This window comes from Petaurus breviceps, unplaced genomic scaffold, assembly GCF_028583685.1.
Source record: "Petaurus breviceps papuanus isolate PSGF00001 unplaced genomic scaffold, PetGlider_PUasm1.0 90769, whole genome shotgun sequence".
Taxonomy (NCBI): domain Eukaryota; kingdom Metazoa; phylum Chordata; class Mammalia; order Diprotodontia; family Petauridae; genus Petaurus; species Petaurus breviceps.
This window is the reverse complement of record NW_027187341.1, coordinates 16,234,403-16,252,528: the sequence shown is the minus strand read 5'-3', so window position 1 is coordinate 16,252,528 and position 18,126 is coordinate 16,234,403. Positions and strand designations below refer to the sequence as shown.

The window sequence follows — 18,126 nt, the reverse complement described above, 5'->3', positions numbered from 1 at the left end:
GTAAGGGCTAACGTTAAAATTCTCCTATGTGCTGATTCTGGATGAAGATTTTTTTCCTCAGAAACCTCATGGAATTAGATTAGTGAAAGCTTCACAGGATGGGGATCATGACTTCAAAGAAATAACATGCCACAAACAAGTAAGCTGCATACCTATATTTCGTTCCTTCATCTTGATCCATCTGGGTTTGTAGCTGTGCAAACCATGAAAAGAACTAGAAAGATAAGAGCATCAAACTGTCAATTTTACAAAAATATACAGAATGAAGTGAACTGACACACCACACTAAGTCCCCAAAGTCCTGATGTCTACTTTTCTACTGTGTCTACTGTTACGTTTGGGGCCTCAGACAGAAAGCATTAAGCACATTTTAGGATCCAGAATTGAGAAAAGAATTCAAAGGAATAGCATCAAATAACCTAAAATTCAAGAGAAAAAAAGCAAAAGGTATCAAAAAGCACTAATTATAAAAGATATCAAGTTTTCAAGAAAGAAAATAACTATTCTTAAATAGGAGAGATTTGACAGGAGATAAAACAAAGTGGATTATTAGGGAAACAGTAAAGAATAAACCCTTCATGATATGAAAAGAATAAACAGATGACTGATGTTCACTAGCCTGCCAAATTTGCGTGTCTCATGGTATTGTGTATATATGAATGGTTAATTCTAATCAGTAAGAAATCTAAAATAGATTGCCCAACTGAAAATAGTCTAGTACTAAAAAATATATTGATACAACCCTAAATCCAAACTGAAAGTCATGAAAATGCCCTAAACAACAGAAAGTTATAGGTAAAGTAAAAAACAATTTTCTTATGCCATATTAACAAGGTTCCTCAGATTCTGATACAGCAGAGAACTTAAAGATCACGACCAAACTCTCTACTTTGCAGGAGGCCACTCAGACCCAGAAAAGTTGAGTGATTTTTAGCTTCTCTGACTGAATGACTCCTCCACTGTCTCCATGACACCATGCTGGCTCTATCAAAGTACTGCCAAGAGTTCAGAGTGAAGGTTATGAAGGCAGTGCCAATGGAAGCAGAGAGACAGATCTGAGAAACAGGACACAAGAGAATGTGACAGAACATGATGATTGACCAAGTGTGCAGGGTATATAAGGGAGAAGGAAGGGTACAGCTACATTCACTTTGATGTTTTAAGCCTGGCTGACTATAAGTACAATACTTTTGACAAATATAAAAAAGGAAGCTGAGAGAGAAGATATGGAAAGGTAAGGGGAGTGGAAGATAACAAGGGAAGACTACTTTGCTCTCAATGCACTAGGTTACCATAACATATGAAATATAAAATTCAGTAATTTTAATCTATTTTTCAACTTAATTACTATCTAGACCAGAGGTTCCCAAACTTATTTGGCCTACTGTCCCCTCTTTAAAAAAATTACTCAGCACTCCCCTGGAAATCTTTCTTTAACCCTTTAACAGTTTTTTTTTTTTTAATTTGCATCATTTCAAAAAAGATGTAATTTTTTAAAATGACACGTTAAATTTAATAATTTAATAATAATGTAAATTTGTGTTTTTCCCTTTGTTGAAATTTTGATGATACAATGTTGCAGATGTAACTGTATATTATCATATTGTAAACATGTCATTATATGCATATATTCCTGCCAATGCATGCTGGACATCCTGACAATGCACAACATGCTCACCTGCCAACACCTGCCTGTTAAGACCTGTTGGCAGACTTGACCACTGATCAGTAATAACTTACATTTTGTGTGTCTATTTGGAAAACAACATAATCACTATGACTTTATCTCTGTTACACAATGGACGAAACATGTATGAATGGTTTTTCAAAATTTTCTTACCTTCTCTTCTTTTCTTATGCTTCCACCACCTCCTTATTTTTATTCAATGCCCCCCAATTGTACCCAAGGCTACTATTGCTCCCCTGGATAGTTCCAGCACCCCCCAGGGAGTGGTATCACCCACTCTGGGCACCTATGATTCTAGACTTTCATTGTTAACAAAATATTTGAAATGTAAGGGGTGGCCCAAGAAACATTTTGTTATAAATAAAGTAAAACCAAAAGGAGAAAACTAGGAACAATAAATATATGAAAAGCAAATGTGTTCATCTAAAATATATAATAACAAAAAGAAGAAGCGTTCCAAGAGACAAGAAATTATTATCATCTTCCCATTTTATAGCTGGGCTTTGCCTCTTTGTATTAATTACCTGGTATGTTACATTTATTCATTTTATATTTATGCTATAAAGTTTTTATGTGTACCTGTTGCACCCCATTAAAGTGGAAGTTCTTGGGAGCAGATGGTTTCTCTTTTTGCACTTGTAGCCCCAGCATTTAGCTGAGCACCTGTCATGTGGCCAGCCCATTACCTGTCAGGATGGTATTTATATCTAGAACTTTAAGGTTTGCAAAGTGTTTTACATGTTAACTCATATGGGGGGAGGGCAGGGAGGGGAAGAAAATTTGAAACTCAAAGAAATAGGGAACTGAATCTTGTAAACTAAAAGTAAACAAACAAATTAATAATGACAAAAAAAAATTTAATTAGAATAAAAAAAAAAAACCATGTTAACTCATCTGATCCTCACAATGACCCTGTGAGGAAGAGGTTATTATGATACCCATTTTACAAATGAGAACACTGAAGTATAGGGGTCAGCTGTGACAGGTTAGTGATGTGGTGAAGAGTACTGAACCCAGTCCGGAAGACCTGAAATCAGACCCATCCTGGCTTCATGACTCTGGGCACATCGTTTAATCTTTGTCTGTCTCAGTTGTGAAAAACCAATTGAAAAAATTTTTGTTAAGCACCGTATTGATGGGGGAGGGGGAGGGGTTTTGGGTGGTGCCATGGTTGCTTTGAATGAATATGTATAAGCTTGATGGGGTGATCACCATATAAGGCCATGGGGTGATCACCATATAAGGCCATAAATGTAAGACTGCGATATGATTGGCTCGGACTCGCTATATATTTTCTCGTGTGAGAGGGCTCACTCTCTCTCTCTCCGCCATGTAACTGCTGAAGAATAAACCACCCCGCTTCACTCCTCCGCCTTCTGTCTGGTGTTTTTCCCCGTGAGGGGCCGGTGACGACCGAAGACCCGGGATGGGTAAGTAAGAGGGCCGTAGGGCTAGTCGTCTAGATCTGTTGTAAGGGTAAACGCCCGCAACAGATTTTGGCGCCCAACGTGGGGCCTAATCCTTCGGGACGACTAGCTGGCGGACGGCCTGCTGGACGCAGCTGGTCTGCTCCAGTCGCCAGGCAGCCTCGAGGTCACTGTAGCCTCGGGAAGAGGACAGGATGGGAACAGGGCATAGATAGTATCCCTGTATTTAGGCCGGAGGAGAAGGGGGTGATAGCGGCGCAACTTTATAAGCTCTGCGCCCAAAGGGGGGCAAAAATCCCCATTAAGACCTGTAGGGAGTTTATAGATAAGATCTGGGACATATGCCCTTGGGTCAGGCATGTCGGCGTACAGGCCGATAGATGGAGAGTTGTGGGACAGCAGATGGCGGCTTTTGAAAATGGCTGCCCTGGTTCGCTAACACCCACCGATTTTTCGGTCTTTAAGATAGTGGACGCGGCATTGAATCCTTCCCCGATTGCCGCTTCCCGGTCCTTGGCCACACAGGTAGGCTCCTCATTAGCCGGGTCAGATTCAGAGTCAGAAAAAGGGAAGAATAAGGAATTGAAGGACCCAGGGGGCTTCGGTCAATATCCGTGGGAGGACTTAAGAGCTGTGGTAATGAATCAGGCGGCGGATAGTTCCGCTAGCAGTTCAGAAGGGGAAGATGAAGGTAAAAGGAGTGGGCGCCAAGATGGCGCCCAGGGATCTAGGGAGAGAAGAAGGACCCGGAAGGACACTCCCTCACGTTGGGAGAGGAGGGAGAGACGGGAGAACAAAGGGGAAACGGATGCAGGGGGCGTGCTCCCCACTTCCGCGCCCTTTATCTCCGCCTTGCCACCAAGCACCTCCTGTTTGCCAGGCAATTACTGTCCTGCCCCGTCTTTCGCTGATGTCGCCCCTCCCTGCCCTCCGCCCCCGCCTCCTCATTATGAGAAAAGGCGAGAGGAGAATATTTGTGAGGGAGAGGGGTTAATAAGGCGGAGCCTCCGTGTGGCGGCGGAGGCGGGCGCGGAGGTGGACTTCGCCTCTCGGGATGTCTATCCCATTTTGACTGATCCCCTTACGGGTCAGCGTACTCATTCTCCCATCCCATATAAGACACTGAAAGAGTTCAAAGAGGCGGTGACTAAGTATGGCCCTTCTTCACCTTATGTTAGGAGGCTACTTATGAACCTAGTGACCGCTCACCCCTGGACCCCGGGGGATTTTGACGAGCTAGCTATGTCCTGTCTAGACCCTGCTATGCATCTTGCCTTCCAGGCACAAGTGAAGAGGGAGGCCCGGCATTTGGCCCGACTTAGACCCGGCAGGGCCCCTCAAGACACTGAGCACTTAATTTGTGGCACTGGCCATTTTTCCAACCCGGCCGTGCAGGCAGCCTATGGGCAGTTAGAATTAGATGATGTCAAGGCTGCACACATAGCGGCCTGGGAGAAGGTTTCTGCCAAGGGTATGACAGGGGGCCCTAAATTAGTCGGCCTGAAACAAAGACCTGATCAGACCCCCCTTTCTTTTGTTAACCAAGTTCAGGAGACGGTCCATAGGACCCTAGGCAGCGGCCCTGGAATGGACATACTCATTAAGCAGTTGGTTAAGGAAGGCCTGCGCTCCAGGGAGGCAGCTGCGGTGGCATCCCTGCCATCGGAGGCCCCTTGGAGGACGTCATAGACAAGTTAATGGACCTGCCCCCGGAAAATCCGATTGCACAGTTGGTTTGCACTGCCCAGGATAGGGACCGCCAGCTTGTACAGGCGCTGGAAAAATTGACAGTCTCGAATACAGAGAGGGAACAGAGCCTCTTGGCGGCTATACAACAACTCAGCTCATCAGCCCAGAAAGGTCCCGGCAAGCAGGCTTGTTTTCAATGTGGTCAATACGGCCATTATAAGGCCCAGTGCAAAGCCACCTCCAGGGGAACACCTCCTAAGTGTTTTAACTGTGGACGCCTTGGCCACATAGCGCGGTTTTGTCGCGCCAAGAATAAACAGGGCAGCGGACAAGCCCCTTTGGAGACCGGGGTCTCCCCCGGATCTCAACCGCAGGGAAACGGCGGGTGGAGGGGCCCAGCCGCAGGGCCCCTCCCCCATCCTCGTTAAGCGGCAATTATCCTCAGTTTGTAAGAGTCAGGGCCTCTCCTGGAAAACAACCCTCCATCTTTACACTTCCCCCTGGAGAGGCGATAACAGTCCCTGCCCATTTGCCTTTCCACCCAGCTGTAGTGACCGGCCTAGAAGGCTCTCCTGACTTTGAGGTCCCCACCCAAGTAGCAGAGGATATGGAGGCAATGTTGACCCTGTTTAATCCACACTGCACCCCCGTCTCCATACGGGCTGATCAGATCATTGCTAAGGCGTTTCCCTTCGGCCCCTCATCCCAGCATCCTTGCCAATTGAATTGGGCTCGTTCCATCACTTTGAACCGTCCCACTTTGATTATTCATGTTGAGAATTATCCGATCTTAGGGATCATTGATACAGGGGCTGATTGTTCAGTCATTAATTTGGATCAGTGGAGGAAAGAATGGCCCTTGATGGTTGCATCCACGCCGGTCCAGGGAGTGGGGGGGAACAAGAGAGCTCAGAGATCGGCTCGTGCCCTCTCGTGGTCGGTGGATGATAATGCAGGCAGGTTCACTCCTTTGTGTCTCCCCGAGCTGCCTTATGCTCTGTGGGGGCGGGATGTCCTTGCGCAAATGCAGCTCTCCTTAGTAACCCCGGACTGCTTGCCGGGAAATGGATAGGGACCACTCTCGATTTGAGCTTCGCCCCGAAACTGACCTGGACGAATAGCCGCCCGGTCTGGGTTGAGCAGTGGCCCCTTAAAGCCGGGAAGCTCACTGCTTTACAAGAAATTGTTGGCTCCCTTCTGCAGGATGATAGGATTGAACCCTCCTTTAGCCCATATAATTCCCCAGTTTTTGTCATTAAGAAGAAATCAGGAAAATGGAGGATGCTCGTAGACCTCAGAGCTATAAATGCCTGTTTGCTCCCGATGGGCTCATTACAGCCTGGCTTGCCTATGCCCGTAGCTATCCCCCAAAATTGGCATATCGCAGTCATTGATATCCAGGATTGCTTTTACAGCATTCCCCTGCACCCTGGGGACAGGGAGAAGTTTGCCTTTTCTGTACCCTCTATAAATTTCCAGGCTCCCTCTAAGAGGTTTCAGTTTAAGGTTCTGCCCCAAGGAATGGCTAATAGCCCTGCCCTCTGCCAGTTCTATGTCGCCCAGATCTTGGAGCCAATTAGGGATCAATACAAAGAGTTCATAATTATCCATTACATGGATGATATTCTTGTTGCTGGCCCTACAGCTGGAAAGGTGCAGAAATGCCTTTCCTTCATGATGCAGACATTGGCTCAACAGAATTTTGTTATAGCTCCCGAGAAGGTACAGAGGCACCCCCCCTATGAGTATTTGGGACACAGGATTACCGCTAGTGCTGTTCAAAGAACCTTGCCTCCTATCAAATTGAGTGCTTATAAGACCTTGAATGACTTCCAGAGGCTGGTCGGCGCCTTCCAATGGATTAGAGTCACAGCCCCCTTGCCTGCCAGTGTGATGCAACCTTTGTATGAGCTGCTCCGAGGAGACTCTTCGCTGAGTTCCCCTAGGAGTTGGACCCCAGAAGCGGTTCAGGCAGTCGAGGAGGTTCTGCAGAGGGCCCAGACCACCTTGACTCGTTACATTCCCGGCTCTCCAGTTTATTTCCAAGTACTGAGTGACAGCGGCCCACAGTGGGGCTGCCTGTTCCAAAAGCAGGGATGTCTAGAATGGTTGTACCCAAAGGTGAGCAAGGCGTCCCTGGTGGATAAATGGAAGGCTTATTGCCTTTTTGCCCTTCAGGCTTTACATCGTTGTCGTTGCCTGTTTGGGTGCAACTTTGCCTTGAATTGCTCCATTTCCCCGGAGCTTGCCATGACTTTAGCCCAGGAGTCCCTGTCCTGGGCGACCCTTCTGACTTCGGTGAGGACTTGTAAGGTCTCTCGCCCTGCTTTGCTCCGTATGTTTGCCTCTTTGGAGCTGAGACCCCCTATACCGGTGGTGTCTGGCGTGCCCGTGCAGGGCCCTAATGTTTTTACTGATGCAACAAAGGACCGCCGCGCAGTAGTTCATGATCCGAGTGTTCCCCACACCTGGCTTTTCAATACTCCATACACATCCACCCAAAAGAATGAGCTGTTTGCTGTGCAACAAGCCCTTCGGCTATATGCTGATGTTCCTTTTAATTTGATTACAGACAGCCAATATTGCGCCCTCATGCTGCCCCGCCTCCCTTCCGCGTATATTTCTCCGCGCACTGCGGTCTTGAGGCTCCTTCAAGAGGTTCAGGAGCTACTTCATCTTAGGCGCCACCCTCTTTATGTGCTGCATGTTCGGTCGCACATTACTGCTGTGGGTCCCATTTACTCTGGGAACGCACAAGCGGACCAGGCCCTCCACGCAGTTAGCCTTTCCCCACCCTCCCCCCCCCCGAAAGATTCCCCTGCACAGTTGGCACATACTAAGTTCCATATCTCAGCTCGGTCTCTTAGGGCTCTTTATGGTGTGCCGAAGAGCGAGGCCAGACTTATTGTCCGGTCATGTATTGTGTGTGCCCCCTTCCGCCCTTGCATTAAGGAGGACGCATTTAACCCCCGAGGTACTGCCCCCAATGAGCTTTGGCAAATGGATGTTACACATCTAGTTTATCCATGTTTGTGTTGATACCTTCTCATCTTTTGTCTTTGCTTCCCTGCAGCCTCGTGAGTCAACCAGAGCTGTTATTGCCCATCTCTATGAAATGATTTCTATCCTAGGAGTGCCATTAGCCTTAAAGACTGATAATGGCCCGGCATATACTTCCAAGGCTTTTGCCTTGTTCTGTACTGAATTTTCTATTCAACATGCTACAGGCCTCCCCTACAACCCTACCGGGCAAGCCCTTGTTGAACGGGCAAACCGTACACTTAAGACCGTCCTGTTTAAACAGAAAGGGGGAATATGCAGGTCGGTCACTCGTCAAGAGTTGGCCCAGGTTGTCTTTACCTTAAATTTCCTGCAAGTTAGAGATGACGGCACCACTGCCGCCATGAGGTTCTGGAGCACCTCCGGTGAGAACACCACCTCTTCTCCATTGACCCTCCCCGCACCTAGCCGGGCACTGCCCGGTTCCAGGATAATGTGGCAGGATAAGGGGGGCCAATGGCACGGCCCTGTAAAAGTGGTTGGACGAAGGCCCGGCCACCTTTCCTTTTTTCCAAATAATGACCCAACAGCGGTACAGCAATGGGTGCCCCTTCACAAAGTTAGGGATCTTGATTAAGGCACCACCCCCGACAGGTTGGGGGGTGAGGAGAATTCTTGTTCTTCTTGTCTTTCAGATTGTCGACTCACCCTCCTCATCTTGGGTCTCCTTGCTGAGAATGCCGTGACGGAATTACGCTGGGGACTGCTTTCCACCTTCCCGAGACCCATGCCTGTGACTTCTTCGGCACAAGTTTTTCCTCGTTTATTTACAGTTAACAACACCCTTAAGCTCCCTGTTCTGCACCTCAACAACGACACTAGGCCGGTGGAAAGTAACAGGACAATATCACTTAATGGGACGTTATGTTTTCAAATCACACCCACAGTCGATCCGGAACTGTCACCATGTGTCGGGCTGTTTCCTCAAGAGGCTGTGTGGTCTGACCGCCTCAACTTTACAAGCAAGAGGGTGAACGGCTCCTTATTGAGAGGACTTTGGCCGGCCCGCACAATGATTAGAGCGAAGGATAACAGTGGTCTCCTTTGTGGAGAGGGCGGAGGGGAGTGGCGACCCCAGCCCAGCGCCCAGCCTCGCTGTCGGCCCTCCCGCCACAAGGACTTCTGGCCCTGGACAGAATGCCAGTCACCCGCAGCTGTTCCTGTGCACCCGTTTTTTACCTTTTCCCCTCCCATCCCTTCTGGTAATGTTACTGCGGGTGTGGCAACCAACTGGACTTGCCAAGATGCTAAACCTCTTATGTCCACTGTTACCTCCGATATAAACTCGCGTCACCTTCATTATGAAGATCCTGGGGTCACTGCAAACCCTTTTGATTTGTGGTTGCTCTGTGGGGAGGGGGGCGCTTGTTTGGATTTGCGCCCCATGGCCATGCTGTTGGGCGGGGTCATGGGGTGGGGAAATGGTACATGGACAGAACTGGACCCCTTCGATTTTAATATGTCAAGGCCAGTCAAGCACGTACAGATACCACCCACGCCTGTCTGTGTTTGGCAACCCTTTCTGTTTTTGGTTTCCAATCGGACAGGACACAATGAGTCTCTTCTCCAATGTAAGAATGACTGCTTTTATTCTTCCTGCTGGAATGCTCAAGCGTTCCCATTGGCAGTTGTCCTCCGCCTCCCACGGTGGGTTCCCTGGCCACTTAACATTACCAACTCTGCTTTGCAGTTAAGGCCCAAAAGAGACTTCGGTATTTCTGCTGCCATTATTGCCGCCATTGCTGTTGCTGCCGCTGCGGCTGCTGCAGCAGCCGCCAGTTTGGCCTATGCTGTGCCGACTGCAACGGCGGTCGCCAATCTGAGCGCCTCCGTTACCATGGCCTTGACAGCCCAAGAGGGAATAAATGGGCATCTGTATACCGGAATGATGCTTCTGAATCAGAGGGTGGACCTGATTCAGGAGGAGGTTGATGTCCTCTGGGAGGTAGCCCAAGTTGGATGTACTCTGCGTATGCCTGGTTTATGTGTTACTCCCGTTTTGTATGAGAACTTTACTAGAGCAGCTAACCTGTCCCGTCAACTTTCCGCTCTCCTCCTAGGCAATTGGTCCGCCGAATACGAACAACAGATAAGACAATTAAGACTGGCTATTGCATCGGTGAATTCCACCTCTGTCGATCCTGCCGTTCTCTCCGGACTGTCTAGGTGGCTGCATGATGTTACATCCTGGTTCTCACAGTGGGGAGGCTTAACCTCCTCCACCGTGGTGTTTGTTCTTGTGATTATTTTGCTTTTGTATTGTGTTTGTAAGCTGCGCCGTCAGGATGGCTATATGCTTCTGACCCAACAGGCCCTTTTTACCCTCCAAGAGGGGGGAGATCCTCAGGTATGGTTCCAGGCCATGGAGGACGTGTGACACCTGGGGTAAGACGGGGGTGACTCCATGACGGGCAACTCCTCCCTCCTCAGCCGCCTAAGACAGGACCCAGAGTGTCGGTGTCCTACGACGGGTAAGGTTCGAGTGAATCGGAGGTGACCTAAGCCAGAGGCCCCCGCACCGCACGTCAGAGTCCTTGGGACAGGACCCCTGAGTGGTAATTGGATTTTTCCGTGGTCTTTCGGGCAAGAAGCATGGTCACCTGTGTCGCCTGTAGCGAGAAGCTTAGCAGCCTGCACTGTCAATTCTTTTGGCATATAGGATTATCGTTTGCTTTAAAGAAAAAGGGGGAGTTGATGGGGGAGGGGGAGGGGTTTTGGGTGGTGCCATGGTTGCTTTGAATGAATATGTATAAGCTTGATGGGGTGATCACCATATAAGGCCATGGGGTGATCACCATATAAGGCCATAAATGTAAGACTGCGATATGATTGGCTCGGACTTGCTATATATTTTCTCGTGTGAGAGGGCTCGCTCTCTCTCTCTCCGCCATGTAACTGCTGAAGAATAAACCACCCCGCTTCACTCCTCCGCCTTCTGTCTGGTGTTTTTTCCCCGTGAGGGGCCGGTGACGACCGAAGACCCGGGATGGGTAAGTAAGAGGGCCGTAGGGCTAGTCGTCTAGATCTGTTGTAAGGGTAAACGCCCGCAACACCGTATAAATAAATACCAGGACTGTTATGATGATTATGATGATGATGATGATGACATGACATGCCCAGGGTCATACAAGGGTCTGAAAGACAATCTAAATCACTTTTTCCTGAAGCCAAGTCCAGCACACTATCCACTACACCATCCAGCCGATAAAGGATGATTTTTAAGCAAGTCTTTGTCTCATGAACTAAAATTCAGTGTGAATGATCAAAAAATGCATCAATTAAAATTTAATTTTTAAAATGATATAAATTCACCACTAGATTGACTAAAAAAGATTCTTACAAAATAATACATATATATTTCTACTTATCTAGAAAATGACTGGGAAATGATGAGTTTTTATTCATTCAAAAATTAGTCACTAGTGACATAAACCCATGAGTTTTCTCTAAGTATTTTCAAAATAACATTTCAAAAAACAGTTTTTTTTAAGCCAGAGACCCTATATTTGACATTACTTACAATGTCTAAAATATACCCCTTAATCAAACTGCGGCCAGTTACCTGCTGTGCAGTTTCAATTCTTTCTTCTTCCATGCCTAAAGAGGTAAATCCCTTCAAAAGAATATCCTCTGTAGATTCTGGCACCGTTGAAGTTAGAGAGATGGACAATGATCGGGATGTTAAACTGCACAAGTCTTCAATAGGGAGCTGTAAAGGGCCACAAAGATATTTAAATAACTTTTAAAAATCTCTCAATATAACTACAAGTTGGGCTAACTAATTTCCTACCAACCTGAAATTACTTTTAAGATACAGAAATATAGTCATTAATAGCAAGCATCTCATGGCATTGTTGAATGTGTTTAAAAACAGGGTCATACCACAAGAAACTAATGATGACATTTCATTTCTTCCTTATGATACACATTTTATATTTCATACACAAAAATGACCCACAAGTACAACCAAGAGTCTGCATTCATTTTAAGTTATCTTTCAAATAGAATCATTGATTTAGAGCAGTAAGGAGCCTTAGTGATCATCTAGTCCAAACTGCTTCATTTTATAGACAAGGAAATTGAAATCTAAGGTTAAGAAAGTGAATGTGTGCTCATCTGATCATACTCTCCCACCAAATTCCCCTTGTGATGACTGACATGCTTTCACAAGAGTTGTGAGAAGAGCTAGGGGTGTGGTCTACAGTCAGGAAGCTTGTTGACACTCACTACCCCACCTCTTCTAAACCTTGGAATCCCTCCTCAAACCTCCCATCTCCCCCGTCCCCCACCTTTCACCTGAGAACCTGGCCACATATTTGAGCCCATTCACTAAGTGCTCCTCTTCTCTCCTCTTCCTCAGCCCAGTCAAATGCCTTCCTGCCGCTCTCTCCTCCCTGTCTTCCATGAAGAGGTGGTCCTTCTCCTTGCCAAGGCAGACCCTTCCACCAGCACAAGTGATCCCACTCCATTCCATCTTCTCCAGAAGATTGCTCACTCTATCATCTCCACTCTCTTATTTATTTTCAATTATCTCCTTATCTACTGGCTGCCTCCTTAGTGCCTACAAACATACCCATGCCTACAAACTCTCCCACATCCTCAAAAAATCTTCACATGGTCCATCCATCCCCACTGGCTATCAGTCCATTTGTCTCAGTCCTTCCGCAGATAGTCCTTGGGAAGGCTAGGTTATCTACCACACAATCCTTCACTTCCTTTCCTCTCATTCTCTTAACTTCCTGCAGTCTGGCTTCTAACCTCATCTTCTAAGAGAAACTGTTCTTTCCAAAGTTATTAACAATCTCTTGGTTGCCAAATTATTTCCAAACCTAATGGCTTTTTCTCAATCATCACTCTCAACCTCAGTGTGGCCTTTAACAGTGTCAATCACTTCTTCTAGTTAGAAGAGCTAGGCTCAAATCCCACCAAGATTACAACTTGTATGACCATGGGAAGGGAAAAGAAAGGGAATAAGCATTTATATAGTGCCTACTATGTGTCAGGTACTATGCTAAGCACTTTATAATTATCTCATTTTATTCTCACAACAACTCTGGGGTATAGGCGCTATTATTATTATTCCCATTTTACAGGAGAGGAAACTGAGGCAGTTTTTTAAAGGGATTTGCCCAGGGTCAAACAGCTAATAAGTACCTGAGTGTAGATTTCAATTCAGATCATTCTGACTACAGGCCCAGTCCTCCATCCATACACCACCTAACATCTCCCAGCCTCAGTTTCCTTATCTACAAAATAAGGATAATGCCTAAATCAAGTTGTTGTTTATTTGAATATTAAATATTTCATAAAGCTCCAAGGGGGTTAACTTTTTAAGGGATAGTACAACTTTATGTCCCCTGGCATCCACTCCCTCTCTGTAATGGACTCAACAACACAGCATCTTAGGACCACAGCATTAGTCATATAACTTGCTAGGCATCACAGGACTATAGCTCTAGAGTCAGAAGAGACCTTGGCGGACATCTCATTCAATCTCCTCATTTTGCAAATGTCACAAGCAGTAAGTGAAGAGCCAGGATTCAAATTAAGGTTCCATGACTGCAAGTTTAGCACTCTTTCCGACGTCATTTAATTTCCAGAGATACTTTACTTCACAGGCATCAAACACACAACCCACAACACTCCCTAGAGCCTGAATCAGACTGAAATGTAACTAGGAAAAAGTTAACAAAATGAATAAAAACCCAAAAGAACATAGATAATGTAAATATGTGGTTTTCTTAAGTCAACATGCAGCCTGAAAGGATCCTTATGCAGGGTTTAGTGGCCCCCATTTAGTGGCCCACCACAACTTTTTAGTTGCCAGGGTTCTTATCCCTTCCCATTTCTCCCTTAGCCATCTTTCAAAGCAATAACCCTGGTGGAGATGAGACCTGACATCCTCTACATGTACTGCAGCAGCCACAGTTACTGAAGTCCCAGAAAAAAAACTCTCACCACCAAAGTCACTATCAAATGGTTGGATATCAGAAACAAATATGCTGTCATCAGTGGAAATGTCATTAAATAAGCAACAACAGCATCTGCTTTGCCACTTTAAGAACCACAGGGTCATTCCCTCTAACTTGCAGCTAAAATTTCCTATATGTGCTCTCTCCCTCATTAGAAAGTGAGCTCCCAAAAATGCTGGGACTGTCTTACCTATTTGTATCACCTGAACTTAGCACAAAGTTTTGCACTTAGTAAGCGTTTAATAAGTGCTTTTTAAAATTCATCTGTTCATTCATTCCTCCAGAAACTAGCCTATACTCACCAGATTAAAATCGACAATCTAAAGAGCTTTCTCAAAACTACCTATTCACTTAAATTTGTTAAGTATGGAGGCAATCGATGGAATTTACAGCTACCTGACCCATCTTGGAGGGCAGGGGACAGATCAAACTAAATTAACTCCAAAAATCCCTTCTAGCCCTCCATGATTTTATTTCCTGATACAAGTGTTACCTGAAGACATCAGCTCAATATGCCTCTCCAGACCCAGAGACAACAAAGTATCATCAGGAATGCCACTGGAGGCAAAACAGAAAACATTTCCCCTCCCTTTGTACAAAGGGAGGTTGTCTCCACCCCAAAACAAGAGCCAGACTACTAGAAGAGACCTGAACTACTAGTACTCTATCACCATCTCTCCTCATTTTTACAGATGAGGTAAGAGAGGATTAAAGATAATGCTATGTATTTTAGCAACTACACCTCAAAGAAAAACACAACCATGCTGGAGATGTCAGGAAAAAAAACTAAAATATCAAATGTATGGCGGTACTGCCATATAAAAAGAAGTTTTAATCAGAGCTTTTAAGTGTAGAAAGATGAAAGCTGAACTAGGATACAATCAATGTTTATATAATAAAGGTATACACAGGGTTGTATAAAGAGATACTTAGCAGCCAGAAAGTTTCACAGCCTATAGTTTTCTTCCTTCAACTCAACTCAATTACACTTAGCAAAGTTATTTCTTTTCTTTCTCTTGCTACCATTAGCTTAAACTTCATCCATGAAGAGATGAGAGAAAAGGGAAAAAACCCACCCAAGTAAGTCACTGGCATTCATATAAAGGAGCTGTTCCCAGACTCCCAGATACAAACTGTCACAAGAATGAACACAAGATTGCTCATTGCATTTTGGAATTAGGGGGCACCACTGAAGCTTGAAAGACATTAACTTAGATCAAATAAAGGAGAATATAATTTTATATATCAAATTAGAAAAATGTGAATTCATTAGCCAAAAACTCATACAAAATGATACTGTAACTTCAAAGAAAAGGTTTAAATAAATTCATGATAGGCTGTGAAGGGAAACTTAAAATTTGAGGGAACAGGGGACTGATATGGCTGGATGGAAGGAGCATCACATCAGGCTCAAGTCCAAAGATCCAAGCTCAAGTCCTGGCTAAAACACTTCCTAGCTGTGTTTCTGAGTAAATCACTTAAACTTCCTCTAGTCCTGGTTCATCATCTACAAAATAAGGATAACAGAAACTACCTCAAAGATTGCTGGGAAGAAAGCCCTCTAGGAACTAAATATGAAATACTAAATACCAAATATGAACTATTATTATTCATTAATATCTAAATAATAAATCTAGGAGGGTTATGCATTAAGTGGGTTGGTTGTAACACATTACCTCCAAAAAACCTACTTCCAAAGAGCATTCAAAAAGTCAATAAACACAAAAAAAAGCATTTAAAATGTCATTAAAATCTTTCAATAAAATTTTCAACACAATGATAAAATTTAAGATAACAAGGGCAAATGATTGAAAATGCTTGAGGAATTTGGGTTGGATTCAAGAATATATCTTTGACGGTAAGGAATTAATAAACAGAGATTGAAATCTCCAGCTCTGCATTTCTACCTCCTCCATGACTTTCTGACTCATGCCTTTCCTTTTCCCTCAGTAGGACCCAAATGAACTCTTTATCTTCCTCAAAAGAAAAAACAAATCTGCTGCTCCTCCCATTTCCCTATTTGTACTGTTGATATCACTACCTTCCCAGTCATCAAGACTCAAAATGTTCCAGTCCCCTTTAACCCCTCTTTCCTCCACTGAGTCCATTGCCAAGACCTGTCCATTTTACTCCCTGACTTCTTCCATCTGTCCTCCTTCCTATTCAAACTATTTGAAACCACCTAGTTCAGGTCCTTGCTGCCTCTTTACTCCCCACCCCCAACATTTGGATTGCCTCTCCCCACCTCCCTTCCTGCCCCAACTCTCTCACCTTTCCAATCCAACCTTCACCAGCTGCCAAAATAATCTCCTAGGGCACAGGTCTACCCAAGTCACTGCCCTAATCAAAAGCTGTCAATGCCTCTAGGAGGAAATATAACCTGACTATTTTGCCTTTCAAAGTCATTTATAATACAGTCCCAAACTATCTTTCCAGGCTTTTTTTTTTTTAAACACAACTGACCTTCAAACACCCTAGAACTTGTCCTTTCCAGCCCCTGTACTTTTATACAGGCTGTCCCCTATTCCTGGCATGCACCCCTCCACAACTCTCTGCCTGTTGAAATCCTACTTTTCCTTCAAGGCCTAGCTAATATGGCATTTGTCTATACAGTCTTCTCTTCTTTACCCTCCCTATTCCCATGGCCCCCTAAACCCCACACCATCCCCAATCAAGTGTTCTCTCCATTCCCCAATTTTCTTAGAATATTTTGTCTGGCTCTCTTCTTTGTCCCAGTAATATTTATTTTGTGTTTAAAGTTTTATTTTTATCTTATCCCCCAATGTAAACTTCATGTTGTGTCCCTAATGTCTAGACGTGGATTACCACAGAAATCTGTGACTAAAAAAGGACTAATCATGTAGTAAGACTAAACAATGAAAGATACATACTCTGCTGCATCTGTATCAACAAGATATTAAAAGAACCAGAGGAAAGTCTCCAGTGTACCTGGAAGATCCTCCACAGAGGAGTTATAGAAAAACATGAATAAAAATTACATAGGAAGAAAAGGCACGGATGGCTTACAATCTGCTTTGCTCTGGGAAGAACAGATCCTAGATCAACAAGCATCCCTGGTGTCCAGGACAGCACTTTCCTTGACCACAGCAAGCACCTAATAAGGGTCTTGAATTGAATTCAAAAGTTTCAGGTACTATCTTAACATTTTATTGAATGCCATACTGAAATAACTAGAAAGAAAACTCACTTCCCTATTATGGCTTGGGTATAAATAACCCATCTACACCTGCTGTACCACCAATATTCTCTATACTAAAGAGAATATAGAATTCTATTCTAAGACAATAGCTTCATTTAAAGAAGGAAGCAATTATAAAAAAGTTAATGATTTTATGATATGTACAAACTGGTAGCAACTTGTTATACTACCGTCCTCCCAGTTCAGAAACAATGCAGGAAGTACTTTATCTTATGAAAATTCTATTTTAAAATGGTATAAATCCCACTGGGAAACATCTGTTAATTTTAGCAAAAATTAAAATTTAATTATTCAGAAGTCTATTTCCAGCATCAGTGCTAAAGGTAGCACATGAATCAAAATGCAATTGCAAAGGATTCCATACATCATATATATATATATATATATATATATATATATATATATATGCAATTTTTTTCTCTATGGAAATCACATAACTGAGGAAAATGTGAGCTGTAGGAGTTGAACCAACAGATTTTCCCTACAAAGTTCTTGAGTGAAAAAACAATAAATCCTCAGTGCTAGTGTTAACAAATTTACAATCAGCAAAGCTCATTCTACCAAGGGAAATTCACTAACTTAGGAACATTTTCAAATTAATGACAAGTACTAAAATAATAACTGACCTTTACAAAGTTTGCAAAGGGCTTCACAGACATTATCTCACTAGAGACTCAAAAGAATCTGGTGAGGTACAAGTACTACAGATATTATCATCCCCATTTTACAGATGAGGAAACTGAGTCATAGAGGTTAAATGACTTGCTCATGGGTCATCCTGACTTCAAGAACAGTACTTTCTATCCACTGGGCCTTTCAAGCTGGATAGACTTGAAGAGTTGGAGGAAAAATTAAACATACTGTGCCACCAAGAGCTGGGAGTGTAGAAGCCTATGGCTATAGGTTCCTTTATTCTAAACTTCTCTTGCTACTTTTATGAGAAAATAACTTACATTTAATCAAATGATCGATTTAAAGCATTTTGCAAACTTCAAATTGCTATATGTAAATGAGTTATTTTTACTATAACAGTATATAAACTATGAAGCCCTGTTATATACAATATACACT

At 44.2% G+C, this 18,126-nt stretch overlaps 1 protein-coding gene across 4 annotated transcripts in view; it reads right to left on the bottom strand.

Annotated features, from left to right (window-relative positions):
- Window positions 1–18,126, bottom strand: part of COG3 (component of oligomeric golgi complex 3) — a 208,365-nt gene that overhangs the window by 179,258 nt on the left and 10,981 nt on the right. For all 4 annotated transcript variants that reach the window (XM_069068717.1, XM_069068718.1, XM_069068716.1 and 1 more), the window contains 2 exons: window positions 11,426–11,572; window positions 153–214 (listed from right to left, as the gene is read on the bottom strand). In XM_069068717.1, coding sequence (XP_068924818.1) covers window positions 153–214; window positions 11,426–11,458 — 95 coding nt within the window. In that variant the 5' untranslated portion in view covers window positions 11,459–11,572. The remainder of the gene's footprint in view (window positions 1–152; window positions 215–11,425; window positions 11,573–18,126) is intronic.